Below are 15084 nucleotides of genomic sequence, written 5' to 3' on the forward strand. Positions count from 1 at the left end.
AAGGGGTTTCAGAATACTAGTCAATGCAGGGTCACTGGTCAGACAAAAGTTGACCGTGTATGGATCCCTCCCGGCAAAAAAACACGACACAATGTGAATGCGGTAGTTTTTTCATAAAGCTGGATTTGTTGTTTCAAAGGAATATCTCTTATTCTGAGAGTACTGTATGTCCTTCTGTACTTTTCTACTAAGTAATGATGGTAATAGTAGAGAATAGATTTGGCAAATACTTGCTTGGCAAAATAAAAAAGTAGCAATACTATGCCTATCCTCAGAAAGGTTTGATATTGTTTTAATTGTACTAAACTGTGAAATTCAAAAGTCTGAAAACCATTAGTGAAGGGATTAAGAGCACAGAGGGTGCTACCAAGTGTTTATTAACTTGTGATAGAATTGCCAGATTCAAAAACAGGATGCCTGGTTAAATTTGAATTTCAGATAAAATAGTAAAATGTGTCTATTTTATGTATATGTCCTACATATCCTATGGGACATACTTATACTATAAAGACTATTAGTTGTTTATGTGAAATTCAAATTTAACTAAGAGCTCTGTATTTTATCTGACAGCCCTAACCTGGTTAACTTTCTCATTCCCAACACGATTAAATCTCTATTAAAGTTACTTATTGTTGTTTCAAAGCCCTGGCTGTGCCTTAGCAAACCTAGTTGTGTTGTTTTTACCCAGTCATTTAATTTCTGGGAGCTTGACATGGCTAGCGGTTAGAGAGCATCACTGACTCAATAGATATGAATGTGAGCAAACTGTGGGAGATAGTGGAGGCTAGAGGAGCCTGACGGGTTACGGTCCATGGGGTTGCAAAGAGCTAGACAGGAGTTGGGAGAAGGCAATGGCAACACACTCCAGTACTCTTGCCTGGAAAATCCCATGGATGGAGTAGCCTGGTAGGATGCAGTCCGTGAGGTCGCTAAGAGTCGGACATGACTGAGCGACTCACTTTCACTTTTCACTTTCATGCGTTGGAGAAGGAAATGGCAACCCACTCCAGTGTTCTTGCCTGGAGAATCCCAGGGACAGAGGAGCCTGGTGGCCTGCCGTCTGTGGGGTCGCACAGAGTCGGATACGACTGAAGCGACTTAGCAGCAGACAGAGTTAGCGGCTGAACAACAAATTTATCCACCGAAAAACAGGAATTGTAAAAGCTCTTTCACAGACTCGCTATAAAGACGAAAGAAAATAAGTTATGTGACACAGCTCCCAAAGCGCGTTAACGTCGGTCCCCACCCAAGCTGGGTGGGCCAAGACTGCATATCCCACAATCCTAGGCGGCGGTTTCCTGCCATTACCTCATTCCCGGCCTCGTTCTCGCCAATCCCTGCCTCTCCAGGGGTGTGGTAGCGGGCTGTTCTCGCGACTTTTGCTTCACCCTTCCTCTCTACTACTCCTGTCGCGAGACTTCCTGCTCCTCCGCCTCCTCCGCCGCTCCCTTTGCGGCCGCCTTAAGCCGGACCGGGACCCATCCTCTCCCCCACCCGAGCACCGGCCCCGGCTCTGCCGAGGCCCCGGTCCCCCAACCCTGCCTCGCCGCCGCCATGGCGGACCCTAAGTACGCCGACCTTCCCGGCATTGTGAGTACACGGCCGGCCCTGGCTCCCCAAGACCGCGCCCCCAACCTCCTAAAGACCCCTAACAGACACCAACCCGTGACCTTTCCCGCCTGCACCCCTCTTCAGCCCCGAGGGCTCCTGCCGCTAGCTCCCTGACCGGCCCCAGCACCCTTCGGACTCCGACCCGACTGGGCTGGGCTATGCGAAGGCCTACAAGGCCCCTTTCCGGCAGTCGCCGGTTTCTCGGCCCAGAAATGGTCTCTAGGCACTTAGCACTGTCCTCTAGTGCTTATTACCATCCGTGTCTACACCTCCCGTGTCTCCCAGATATTCCCATAAGACCCTCACCCCCACCTCAGACACACAGACCAAGCCATTTGGTGATGGCCTTCACTCTGCAAAGAGTGAGGAGGTTACCGTGACAGAACCCCAGATAGAGAACTCTTGTCATCTAGGGAACCTCCTTCCCAAGCCCGGCACATGCCGGCATGTACCTCCCTTTGTGTTGCCTTACTTGCATTCACGGGGTGGGGGGTTGGAATAGGACCTTGTGTACTAAGGTCCTGAGTCACTCTCAGCCCTTGTGCCAGGGTAGTGTGTGCAGGGCCTAATGATGGCTTCTCTCCTACTTCTGATTGCCCAGGACCCGTCATTCTTCAGATTCAGGGCAACATCTTTGTCATCACTTAACACTCACCATTTACCATCAGTCATCTCCACTGTTATCCCCACCCCTGTTAAGACATGGGAAATGACAGGCAGTTCACCCGGCAGGTGAAAGAAGGGGCGGAATCCTGGCATCACAGCCTGACTTCTCTGTTAACTTGTTCAAATGGAGTGGGGTCAGGGGTGTTGCTGGGTAGTGAGGTTGGATGGTCACTGCTTCTACCTGCAGGCCAGGAACGAGCCAGATGTTTATGAAACCAGCGACCTGCCTGAGGATGATCAAGCAGAGTTTGATGCGGTAAGACTATGTGGCGCCTCAGGACTCCTGTGGATTCTGATCTCTCTCCCAGGCAGGCCCTTTCCCTTTGCTGGCGAGCCACAGCAATAAGCGGGTATGCCAACCCAGCCTGGGTGGTATGTAGGTTGCAGGACTTGCAAATGAGCAATGCCAGGAAGGAGAGTCAGGTCAGTGGAATTAAAACTAAGAGGCCTGATACTTAGGCCTTTTAAATAAAATTGAAATATTTCAAAACAGGCTGGGTGCTAGTGACTTAGGCCTGGTAGTGCTAGTCCGTGGTAATGCGTCATGAAGCCTGCGCATTTAAAAAGTGCATGAGTTTAAGACCTAGACCTTCTATTTCATAAAATATATCTCTCATTCAATGTTCATTAACATCCTAACAAGCTAGACTTTGAAGTATAGAGGAATACTATACGTGATTTTACGTGAGTATCCAGAATCCACTAGGCAAGGAAAATGAATTGGAGACTTCAGAAAGATAAGAGAACTAGTCAGAGCAGAAGGAATTTGAAGAAGAACATAAATATTTCATATCAGCAGAGGAGAGGACTTGATAGCACTTTCAGATTCAGGAAGAACTCAAGAGGAAAGAATTAGCTATGGACACATTTTAACCATAAGGGAAACCACTTAGCATTGTTTATTGAATGTGTTCATTTTGTGTTGATTTTTGTTCAGTACAGAGGGAAAAATGTCCCTTCCCTCAAAAATCCCCCAGACTAATGAGAGAGTTAGGATACATATAGGAAATATGAAAGAAAAAACTGAGTGAATGAAGTGAACATAGTGGAAACCCTGAGTGTAAGTGCCAAGGGGAGCAAAGATCTGTTCACATGTCTTATAGGATGTATTTTAGGTTCTATAATTTGCAAGGAGAGCTGGGCTAGGGTCACATTGATGGTATGAGATCTCAAAAAAGTTGTGACTAAGAGTCAGTGGAAACAGGCTCTGTATGTGTGTCTGTGAGTCCTGTGGCTACGTTTGTGGGGCTGGTTAGTTCTGGAGAATGCTGGTTGCTGGCTTATAATGTATGGCTTGGCGTACTCACTTATTCCTTATTTGATTCCCCCATGTGGAAGTGGTTCCTTCTTTGTGGGGAACACCTTCCTTGTCCCCTCTCTGAGTGGTGTGTTCTTGTTGCTTCTGTACTTGCTGGCATGTCAGTCTGTCCCCCAAACTTGAGTATCTGGAAATAATGCAGGTGGTGTCATTGCTCAGGACCTAGGTTTGCACCTTCACTCTAAGAGGTATCTTATTAAGAAGCTATTTATGACTCAAAGGGCAGAAGTATATATATATATACTGAGGACTCCATTCTGCTACCATAGTTCAGAGACTGTTCAGCTCTAGCCTAGGGCTCTATCTATAAAATATCAAGCCTTCATGGTGAAATAATGAATGGAAGTTTATCCCTTTGTCACTGACCATGATCAAACAGGTAATATAGCAGTCCCCTTTCCAAACCAAAAAATAAATTGTAATTTTCCATTCGAAATCATGGGCTATCTCTTAATAAGAAGAGCATGACCTTCATCCCAGGCATGGAAGAACCTGACTCTTCTGCGCTGATTGGCTGTTTCTCCCTGCTGAACCTGAGCAGCCTATTTTAGTAGCATCTAGCGGGGTGTCTGATGGGCTGATGTTCATTTCCTGCAGCATGTAGCCAGAATACCAGTATAGAAGTAGATAAGAACTGGATGGTAAACACAAGAGGAGCTAAGTTGCCTCCATCACCTAAGGGTCAGCAGAATGACACTATCACTAGGGAGGAGTGAGTAGGGTCGGGAGACTCAGCTACTTCAGGAGCCCTGGCGGGAGTGGGGGAGGTCTGAGATGTTTCCTGATGTCAGCTAATGTCTCTGGCCCCTGCATGTCCCTGTGGGCCTTACGAGGGCAGCTCTCGGGAAGTCAGCTGACTAATGGTTCTGCCACTGCTCTTAATACTGACGTAAGTGTGCAACTTGAGGAGCAGTTGGTTGTACTTAGACAATCCAGCATCCTCATTTCCTTGAGGCCTGGATTCTCACTAGCAGCTGGTCCCCTTCTCACTTACCTTCCCAAGACCCATTATGGATCACACTGCACACCACCACTATTGTGGCTGAACCATGAGGTTTCAGTCACCTTCTTAACTCCAGCAAGAGCATGCTCTGCCTTAGTCTCCAGATTATTTGGAACTTTAATTTTATTAGTTTTAAAAATAGGTAATATATGTACATAGAACAAAAAGTGTCTCTTCCCACTGCTGCCTGCCAATGGTCAGTTCCTCCCTGGAGACAACCAATTTGATCAACTTCTTAATGGAACCTTTCAGGGCGGTCTCCAGATTTTTATCTAAAGAAGTAATCAAAGGTTATTGACGACCTTCCCTGTCTTTTCACCTTCTTCCTTCGATTGCTCCGCTATGGAAGAAATCAGGCTGCCGAAGGAAATAATACCCTGTAATACACCCAAAAGATTGTAATTGCTAGTTTACTTAAACGGAAAAGTTTGCAATTCCCATAGTGGGAAGGATGGAAAAGGAAATAGTAGAAGGTTTTATTTTAGGTAAAAATGGTCCTGATTTTTCTGCTGTCCCTTTAAAACAGTTTTAGCAGGAGCTAAAATATTCTAAAGTGAATGGGCCAGAAAACCACACAGGCTAGCCCTTTCCTCCTCAGTGTAGGAGGATCCCCTCTGCATATCAGACACTCCTGGGTTGATTTGGGCCATGAGCTTTTTGGAAACTTTTCTTAAAATGTCTTGTCAGGAAAGCTAATTCTCAGCTGGAATTCCCTCCCCACTGAGCCCACAGCCTGCGCTTGGGTCTGTATAGGCGTTCTGCTCCCCACTTTTGAAGTGCTGGAGCAAGGGGGAGTAAGTTTAGAAAACTCGCTAGAAACAGGATTAATTCCTCCCTCTATGCCATGCCTATCCTGATGCCATGTGGAAGGGGGAAAATGACCTAGCCTTAGCTTGGTGGGGCCCTGGCAGGGCCTTCAGTTCTCCAAAGGGTAAATGATGCCAGACCCTCCACCAGCCTGAGATGGGAAATAGTAAGTTCTCTTCCTTACAGTTTGGGATATCACAGAGTATGCTTGATTGTGTTCATTGACTGTTGGCGCACTGGAACTTACCTGAGTTTTTCCTAATGCTTCCCCCATCCTCCCTCCTCACCACCTTGCCTGGACACTAGTTTGCACAAGTAAGATCATTCAATGCTTCTTCTCTGCATGTTTTTTTTTTCATTTGCCATCTCGCATGCAGTGCTCTCACTGTGCTATTGTCGCAGCTAATTGCTTTAAATTCTAATGCATCTCTGGCCGGGTCACTAAGGGCCCTGCTGGCCTCATGGTTAAAGATTCTTAATCCAGGTTTAGAAACACAACTATGATTCATGCATCATTGTGTCTTCCCCTTGTGACGTCTGCAGAATAAAACTGTCCAGTGGAGGATGGGATAGAAGCATGGAGACTAGGAACACTTCTGGACATGAGGAATTTAAGAGCAGGAGTTGGAAGGGGGTTGCCTTTCTCCTCCACAGACTGAAATGGAGTTAAGAGAAAAGGAATGACTTTTAGCCATTCTGGACAGGGGTTAAGAACAAGGGGGACAGCAGCAGTCCTCACTTCTTAGCAGTGTGTGGATTATACCTGATTAAGATGAAAACTTCATCTTAATATTCCCTTATGCTAAGGCTTTAGAGAAAGTAAATGGGCTAGGAAAGGGATGTTATATGCATTTTAAGGGACTAACTTGGATTTTTTGTGCTTCCACAAGTCTTCCTGTTTCTGTACCCCTCCTTTAGAAATGGTTGGATGGTCAGCACTGTGTTGGTCCATCCTGGACAGTTTTACTCTACAGCACTATCCGTCTTCCGTGTCCTCATGGTACTGAAGTCCCCCTGGCTGCGGTGTTGGCAAAGAGCCTGAACAGGCTAAGGGAGCGAGCGGCAGTGACCTCTTCCTGTTTCTGATCTAGGACCTCAGGTCTTGCCCTCTGAGGCACAGCCACTTAGCCAAACAGCCCTGGGGAGTCTGGGAGATTATTAATGAGAGGGACTGGGAAGTCATGTCCCTGGGATCAAGGCATTTAGAATTCTAATCAAGTTGGCTGGGTGTAGTAGGCTCCCATAGTGATTGTTACTACTCCAGGTTACAGACATTATCCCAAAAATCTCATTTCCCAACCCAACCGTAGGTCAGACTTGGAGGTGGTATATATGATTTACAAATTAATATGCATATACCACTTTTCTTTTTTTAATTTTTCTGTCCTCCCCCATTCCTCATGACTTGGACTTGAACTTATGGCTGATTGTCCTCTCTTTTCCCTTGAGTTTTTAATCAAGCTGGTTTTAGCTTGGTGAGGCAAGAGAAAGGTAACAGAGACATCCCAGCCTTAGACCACAGGACCTGGATCCACCTCTGCCCTGAACTGAGAGAGGAGTCTTGGCTGGGCTAGAGTTTGAAGTTCTGATGCATCTAGCTGAAATCTCTGGGGCAGAATGTAGTTGTTTTTATCCCATCATGTCTTTTCATACACATATATCTGTCCTTCCCTGGCAATTCTTTAACCAGTCTTGCTTGGAAGTGAAGCCTTATCTGTGTGGCTTGGGCTAAAATAAGGCCTCTTTTTGAAAGACTCTTACTTTTCCCCATTGTATACCCTCCAACCCCTGTGAACAGAGGGTTGAAGAATATGTTCTGCACATGTCTGGTAGCTGTGAATCTGAGTGTCTTTTGGACTCTGTGCTAGCACATCATGGCAGAGTTGCTCTGGATCCCTCAGAGTGTAGGGTGAGTTTCCAAGCACTCAAGATGGATGCAAACACACCAGACTACACAAGGGACCAGGATTTGCCCTGCCTCTCCTCTGGCAACTGAATGAGGATGGGCCTGCAGTTAGGTACTTCGCATTTCATTGAACTTACCATCTATAATCTAGAAAGTTCACTTTGTTCTGCTTAACACAAAGTCACATGAAACCACCTACATAAGCACCTGCATTATGACTGATTCTGCCATTCAAATGCCTAATTCTTCAAAACTAGAGAAACCGAGAGACAGGAAGACTTGAGCCATGAACTACTTCCCTTGAGAATCATGGACCCTCAATCAGCTACAAGCCCTCAGACTCATCTCCACAGCCTCTGCTTCACATTCTGCCGTTTCTACAGCTTCTCCCTGCCTCCCCCAGCCTTCTCTGCCCCCACTTTCTTCCGTGCCACTGGCTCGCAACACCTAACCCTTAGTTCCCAGGTGATCCTGAATTGCTGCTGTTCACGGCAAAGCTTCACGACATCCTGACCACCATAGAGGACAGGGTCCCAAGCTCTTCTTTCTCTTGGGGTATGCAGTGACCCCAGCTGAAATTTCTTGGCTAGGCCCCCAATTTTGCTAGGCTCCCCTGGGCCCTGAGATGCAGTATATTTGAAGACTGTCGTGTAGTGCATGTGACAATTTGCTAATAACAATTTTGTCTTTTTTTTTTCCCCTCCCTCACCCCCATTTCCCCATCCCTTTCCTTTAACTCTTTTGATTTTCTCACCTCTGGGGAAACCACAAGGAGCTGGTAAGAAGCCTGACCTTTCATCTGCTTTTTAACGGGGTGTGCTATGATGGACAGTTGTTCTCTGTCCTTTTGTCTCTACTAAATCTTCTGTTCCTCTATTCAGCCCCAACCCCAGCTGACCTTTTCCCATCTCATGAATCACCATAATGACACTACCTCCAGCCCATGCCCCCAGACCTCCAAGACACTGGCAGAGTCGGTGCCTCTGAAGGGCTCAAGTGTGCTGTCCACCTGAGCCTTCGGAGCTACACCCTCGGAGAGGCTCCAGGAGGGTGCCAGCGCTGGGTAGCCCTTCTGCCCCAGGATGTGCTCTTGCAGCAGGACTAGTAAGATGAAATTACTGACCGTCCCTGCTGTGTCCAGAAGCTCCGACACTCACACTCCAGTGGTGACCCTTTTTTACTCCACACATTCCCTCTTTAGAAAACTAAATAAGAAAGTATGTTCTCGTCTGTGTAGTGCCTGGCCCGTAGTAAGGGCTTAACAAAATGGTAGCTGTGATTGCTTTCCTTAGTCTGTAGACTATGCCTTCTAAAGAGGTTTTTTTTTTTCTTTTCCCTACCTCATTGTCAGAGGGAGGAGTGGCATATTCTTATTCTTGAGGGTGAGCTTGAAAGAGGGTAATGTTCTTTCCTGAACATGAGTCCATCTTGGACACACACTTTTTAGAGGCCTGAGACCACAGTTATTTGACCAGTGGGTGCTCTGGCCATAACACTTCAGAGAAGATTGAGAGAATATGTGACTCAGTTGTTTTTTCCCGTAGGCACTTTCATATGGGATTTTGAAACCTTTTATTTCCCCTTAATCTTTTTTAGCTCTTGCCCCTCTGCCCAGCACTTCCCTGAAGAGGTGAAAAGCACAGTTGATGTTTTCTCCTTACCTGCCTCCTCCCTCGTTTATAAATCTGCCACTCATACTGATTCCTTCGGTAATAGCAGAGCAGAGATGAAGAGTGGAGCTTGCGTCTGCTGCTCTTTCTCCATGTTTCTCCATCATAACCTCTCCCCGCGCCCCATCAGCCCCTAGTACCCACTGACAGTCAGAGAGTCTCAGTGCTGGATACATATTAGAATGACCTGGGTAGCTTTTAAACTGGTCTACTACCCTGGCCCTGCCTCAGAACAGTTCAATCAGATCTGCAGAGGTGAGCCCATCCCTCTTTTCTCCCCCACCCCTTTTCTAAGTGATTTGATTGTGCAGGCAGGGTTGAGAACCATTGTTCTGGTTAAAAGAAAGAAGACTTTCTTTGCCTTTCTCCAGTAGAAGGTGATGTCCACTCCAAGAAAAAGGCTTTCCAGGTCTCCTTCAACTTTCTCCAGAAGCATGATGAGACCTGTTGGACTGCTGACAATTGAAGGAGAGACATGCAGTTTGGAGGACTTGTTTTTGGTGTAGTTATTAGACTGTGAACCGCTAACAGATAAACTAGTAAGGAGGGAACCTTTCTGCCTCAGTTTCTAGGGTAAAGTTTCTTTCACTTTGCTTGCCATGCCCCCTCCTATGAAAGAGCTTCAGTGCTTGAGAAACAGCAGAGGGTCAGGGAGAAGAGGCCAGTGCTGCAGCTTCTCTTTGAGAAGAAGCAGGGCTATCTCTGTTTCAGAATGTACCTGTGGCCTTTGCCGATGGGTACTCTTGGTAACCAGATACAGTTTATGCTGTTGCTTCTAAGATGTCCCTTAAAAAATAACCCAGTATCTGCCTCCTCTCTCTCTCCCCTGAATTCCCTGACTTCATGGCAGTCTGGAAATGGCATCTGGCCAGGTCCTCTGCCAACCTTCTCTTGTATCTAAAAGCTGTTACCTTCCCTTTAGCAGCACATGCAAGTTCTGATGCTCAAGAGCTAGTAGCCTGATTGCTCCTCTTTCCCTCCAGCAAGGATGGGAGGTTAGCTTGAAAAGGGACTTCCTCAGCAGCAAGGAAATTTACTTTTGGGAGGGGGAGGTTAAAAGAGGTCAGGTTGGTTTCTTGCCCTGAGTGCATCATGTTGCCAGATAACTGGGAGGGCCCAGTTGGATTGGGGAAGGGGAGGGGATGAGGAGGCTTATGTACAGAATGGGTGGGGAGGTTATGCTGCCTCTGTTCCCAGTTGAATCAGGGTGTTAATATTTATACAACTGAGACTCCAAACTTACCAGGAAGCTTTCATTTCCTAGGGTGAACCTGGGTCGATAACTTGGATTGGAGCTGTCCTTCTTTCCCCTTGGGAGAGTAGAGCCCAGTCTCCTAATGGTTTGGGGATTTGGGGGGCTCTGGGAAGTTCTAGAGTGGGAATGAATCTTCCCCTGTCCTGAACTACCTGTTTCTGCAGGAGGAGCTGACCAGTACCAGTGTGGAGCACATCATTGTCAATCCCAATGCTGCCTATGACAAGTTCAAAGACAAGAGAGTGGGCACAAAGGGACTTGGTGAGACTGGTTGGAAATTGGATGGGGAAGCCTGACCTCAGGCCTCACTGACATTTGCTTTGGGGAAAGAGCTATCTTATGGAAGCCCTCACAGTCACTGAGATCATGACTGCCGTGGGTCCTGATCAGGCCCTCAATTCCATCTTCTTTTCTTGGCAGATTTCTCAGATCGAATTGGAAAAACCAAAAGAACGGGATATGAATCTGGAGAATATGAGATGGTTTGTTGTTTGTGTGTTGATGGGAATAGTGCAGCGATCCTATCCAGTGGGCATTTAAGACAGAGCAGGGATATAGGTGGGATTCTGGGTTCCTCTCTGGTTGGGGCTCCTCAGAAGCCCAGCGGGATGCAGGGGAGGATGTTTTGTCCCCCTGCTATTGGCTATGGAGTGTCTCCAGGCCTCCAGCTCTCTGCAGGTCTTCTGAGTGAGGATGATGGTTGGGTATAATACCCTTACAAACTCAGACTGGATTTGGATACATTCTTGTTTGTTTGTTTTTAAATACATTCTTGAGGGTCCCTGTTCTAGGAGGTGTGATGTCACCATCTGTGCTTGCTCTCTAGCTTGGAGAGGGTCTGGGAGTAAAGGAGACACCCCAGCAAAAGTACCAGAGACTACTGCATGAGGTCCAAGAGCTGACAACTGAAGTTGAAAAAATCAAGGTAACTAGACTCTCCTCTCACCTTTCTGCTATGACTTACATAGCAGAGGAAGGCCTCCCAGCGGGAGGAGAAAGATTCCCTAAGCTCCTCCCTAAGGGGGCTGAGGTTTTCAGAGTTTGGGAATGCACATGAATTTATAGTTAGTGCTGTAAGTGGGTAAGGAGCAGCCCAGTTGACTTTTAGCCACAGCTATCTTTAAGGGTCTTGATCTATTTTTTTTCTTGACTTACTCTTAGCACCCCTCACTGTCTATTTGTTTTCATACCAGACGACAGTGAAGGAATCAGCCACTGAGGAGAAGCTGACCCCCGTGGTGTTGGCTAAACAGCTGGCCACCCTGAAGCAGCAGCTGGTTGCTTCCCATCTGGAGAAGCTGCTGGGACCAGATGCCGCAATCAACCTTACTGACCCTGATGGAGCTCTGGCTAAGTGGGTGCCAGACTTTGCTGGGAGATCATTGCTAATTGGGGTGTAGAGGGACTCCAGCCAGGTATTGACAGGGCTGCGAAGGGGAGAGGTGGCCTAGCTGTTCCTTAATGCTGACCCTGAGGCAGAAACAAGTGACTGGGCTGACCCACATCCTTCAAGTCGTGATAATATTGCTGGTTTTTTGATCCAGGCGCCTACTGCTGCAGCTGGAAGCAACAAAGAACAGCAAAGGGACTGGTTCAGGGGGCAAGACCACCAGTGGGACCCCCCCAGATAGCAGCTTGGTCACTTATGAACTGCATTCTCGGCCTGAGCAGGACAAGTTCTCTCAAGCTGCCAAAGTATGTTTTTGTGTGTGTTTGTGTATGTGTGTGGATGTATGTAATGTTGGTTAAGGGGCCAGGGAAGATGTGGCTCCGGAGACTTTTCTGCTACCCTCCAAGGAATCATGTCTGGGGAGAGGGTGCTGGGAATGCTTGATTCTTCTTGATGTCTCATTTAAGACTGTGACTAGGGCTGTGTTCCAGAGAAAGAAATCCCTTGGCAGAGTGGTGGGGAGAGGGGAGGGGAGGGCAAGCAGACCAGCAAAGAGCAAGGTTTACCTCCCACTGCAGCAGAAGGGAGGTAGGTGGATGGCAAATATCCCCATTCCTCCCCTAGGTGGCAGAACTCGAGAAGCGCCTGACAGAGCTGGAAGCCACTGTACGCTGTGATCAGGATGCTCAGGTCAGGTGCTGTCTTGTACTTGTTCCAACCCTCACATCCTGAGCCCTAAGGTCCACAGCATTCCACAGAATCCAGGGAGGAGTCAGGAACAGGTTCCAGTTACAGGAGCAGCCAGCAGTTGCCTGCTGGAACCCAAAAGGATGAGAGAAGGTGGTAATCACCTGGAGAGATGAGAATCACTAACTTCTTTGCTTCTTTTCCCCATCAGAATCCCCTTTCAGCAGGTCTGCAGGGAGCCTGCCTCATGGTGAGTGTAAAAGGAACTGGAGTCTTTGGATGACAGAGGGGATATCAGGATTGGGTTTGCTTAGAAAATTATTTTTGGATCTGTAGCTGTTTATTCATTACCTTCAGTGGAATATGAGGTGGCCTTTTCTAGTCTGATTCTGTCTGCTTCATGGCACTTGTCCTGACCCCGCCCCCAGGATACTGTAGAGCTGTTGCAGGCGAAGGTGGGCGCCCTGGACCTTGCAGTTTTGGACCAAGTGGAGGCTCGGTTACAGGTATTAAGTGGAGGCAAATTGGATTACAGGCAGCTAGTGACTTTGGAAGACCTTGATGCCTTTGCTTAAAATCTGTGCTTTCAGAGTGTGCTGGGAAAAGTGAATGAGATTGCCAAGCATAAAGCTTCTGTAGAGGATGCAGATACACAGAGCAAGGTCAGGAAGAGACCTTTCCTCCCATCTTCATACCCTTTCCTGCTCCCTCATGTACTCTTCCTGCTGGAAAGAGCAAAGCATGAGAGCACTGAATCCTCAGGCTACTGTCCTCATAAGCTCTTACCAGCTGAGATAAGGCAGTGCTTCCCTGTTGCCCCGGCTTGCACTTGTCTCACCCTAATGGGGTGTATTTGGCTGAAGTTGGTCACTATGTTGTCCCTCCAGGTGCACCAGCTGTATGAAACCATACAGCGCTGGAGCCCCATTGCCACCTCCCTTCCTGAGCTGGTACAGAGACTTGTCACCATCAAACAGCTACACGAACAAGGTGGGAGGCCAGCCACAAGGGGTGTCAAGAGGAATGGAAAGTGAGCAACTCTTGTTCCCTTCCCTCTGGTCTTGGATTCTAATGCCATGCCTGCTGTTCTGACCTTTCACAGCCATGCAGTTTGGTCAGCTTCTGACACACTTGGATACCACACAGCAGATGATTGCTTGTTCCCTCAAGGACAATGCCACCCTCTTGACTCAGGTGAGTGCCTCCCTTCCCCAGCACACACAGGCAAGGTTCTCCAGCTTCAGCTCCAGAGGGTTCTGCCTTGGCCCATTTGGTGGCACAGTGGTGTGGCAGGGGTTTGGTTTGAGTCTCCATACTGTTTCTTGGTTGCCATGGGACATGTGACAACTTATTTAACCTATGAACCTCCATCTCACCATCTGGCAAATTATACCTACTTCAGAGTTATGTGGATTAAATGAAGTAATATGAGTGAATTGGTAAGAGCTCAGTAAACCTCCATTCTTCCTATAAAACCTACCTTTTCCCTCTATAGTCTCAGCTGGCTTTTATCCTCCCTGGGTCCTCAACCAGGTGTTCCTGAGCACAGGACACTAGACAGAACATGGGCATTGAAATCTGGAGCCAGGCTCCCACCTGGTTTTGCCCCTTCCTTCCTGACGCTGAGCTGTGAGCGTCACCTCTCCATTCTCTAAGCAGTGCCCAGCACAGAGCAAGTCTTCAGGTTATGGCAGAGGCACTGTTCTCAGTGCTGGGGGATGCACTACAGTTGGGATTCTGGCATCACAGGACTGTCAAGATAAATTAAAGTGCTTGGCATGGTATGTTCTTCCTCCAAAGCAGTTTTCTAAAACTTCGGATGAGTGAAACCCTTACTTCAACAAAATCCTGTTTGTCCCTCAGTACATAAAACAGATGAAAGAACTGTTCTGGTTAAAGTCAGGATGGGAATTCTTAAGAGGCCTGCCTGTTTAGCAGATCCCATGCTAGGTCCATGGTGCTCCAAGTCACCTTCCCATTCTGGGGCCCACAAGCTGTTTCCATTTCTTTTTTCTAATTTAGCTTTGTTGTGCAGCTCGTGGGATCTTAGTTCCCCTACCAGGGACTGAACCTGGGCCCCAGCAGTGAAAGTGCAGAGTCCTAACCACTGGACCACCAGGGAATTCTCCTGCATGTCTTTGTCTTCTCTCAGAGAATTTCTTCAGGGCCTCACCCAGGTAAGCACCTGAACCTGACAGTGAAACAGCTCTCTCGCTTTCTAGGTGCAGACGACGATGCGTGAAAACCTGTCCACAATTGAGGGGAACTTTGCCAACATTGATGAACGGATGAAGAAACTGGGAAAGTGAGCACCTTTGGGTGATGGAGGACAGGGGTAATCCCTACCCCTTTGAACTCTATTAATACCTTACACAGGGTTTCCCCTTAATCGTAACTCTTGCGTCCCATTTGACACTGGGGGCAAGGGCTTCTTGCATGTGGGGCTTACACCCCCTCCTCTGAAGAGTAGTGGAAGCTGGGGATATTAAATGGTGGTCTCCTCTTAGGCCACAGGGATGAGGACATGGCCCAGCCACATGCCAGCTCCTGCCCAATACTGCTTTGCCTGGTGTGGGGGAGGACTGGGTCCTGTCCTCCAGCACAGCTTCTGTGGCTGACTGTAATACTGTACAACTGTTTCTGACCATTAAATGCTGTTGTACTCTGTGTGGCCTCTGCTGTTTCCTGGGGAAGAGGCAGCACTGAAAGAGACATACGCAGTGTAACAGACAGTCTAAGCACTCTCTACCACAGAAGTAGGATTTAAATTA

At 47.7% G+C, this 15084-nt stretch overlaps 1 protein-coding gene across 2 annotated transcripts; it reads left to right on the plus strand.

Moving 5' to 3' along the window:
* Positions 1 to 1353: 1353 nt before the first annotated feature.
* Positions 1354 to 14980, plus strand: DCTN2 (dynactin subunit 2). Of its 2 annotated transcripts, XM_069584877.1 has the most exons (15): positions 1354 to 1590; positions 2465 to 2533; positions 10401 to 10497; positions 10657 to 10718; positions 11063 to 11161; positions 11430 to 11590; positions 11781 to 11931; positions 12251 to 12316; positions 12525 to 12563; positions 12742 to 12819; positions 12904 to 12975; positions 13201 to 13303; positions 13416 to 13507; positions 14536 to 14618; positions 14821 to 14980. In XM_069584877.1, exons 1-15 carry the CDS (start codon positions 1555 to 1557, stop codon positions 14831 to 14833), a joined length of 1221 nt encoding a protein of 406 aa, XP_069440978.1. In that variant the 5' UTR covers positions 1354 to 1554; the 3' UTR covers positions 14834 to 14980. The 2 variants fall into 2 exon arrangements, with proteins under 2 accessions (XP_069440978.1, XP_069440977.1); XM_069584876.1 differs by lacking the exon at positions 14821 to 14980 and having other exon boundaries at positions 1355 to 1590; positions 14536 to 14702.
* Positions 14981 to 15084: the final 104 nt, after the last annotated feature.

Source organism: Ovis canadensis, chromosome 3, assembly GCF_042477335.2.
Source record: "Ovis canadensis isolate MfBH-ARS-UI-01 breed Bighorn chromosome 3, ARS-UI_OviCan_v2, whole genome shotgun sequence".
Taxonomy (NCBI): Eukaryota; Metazoa; Chordata; class Mammalia; order Artiodactyla; family Bovidae; genus Ovis; species Ovis canadensis.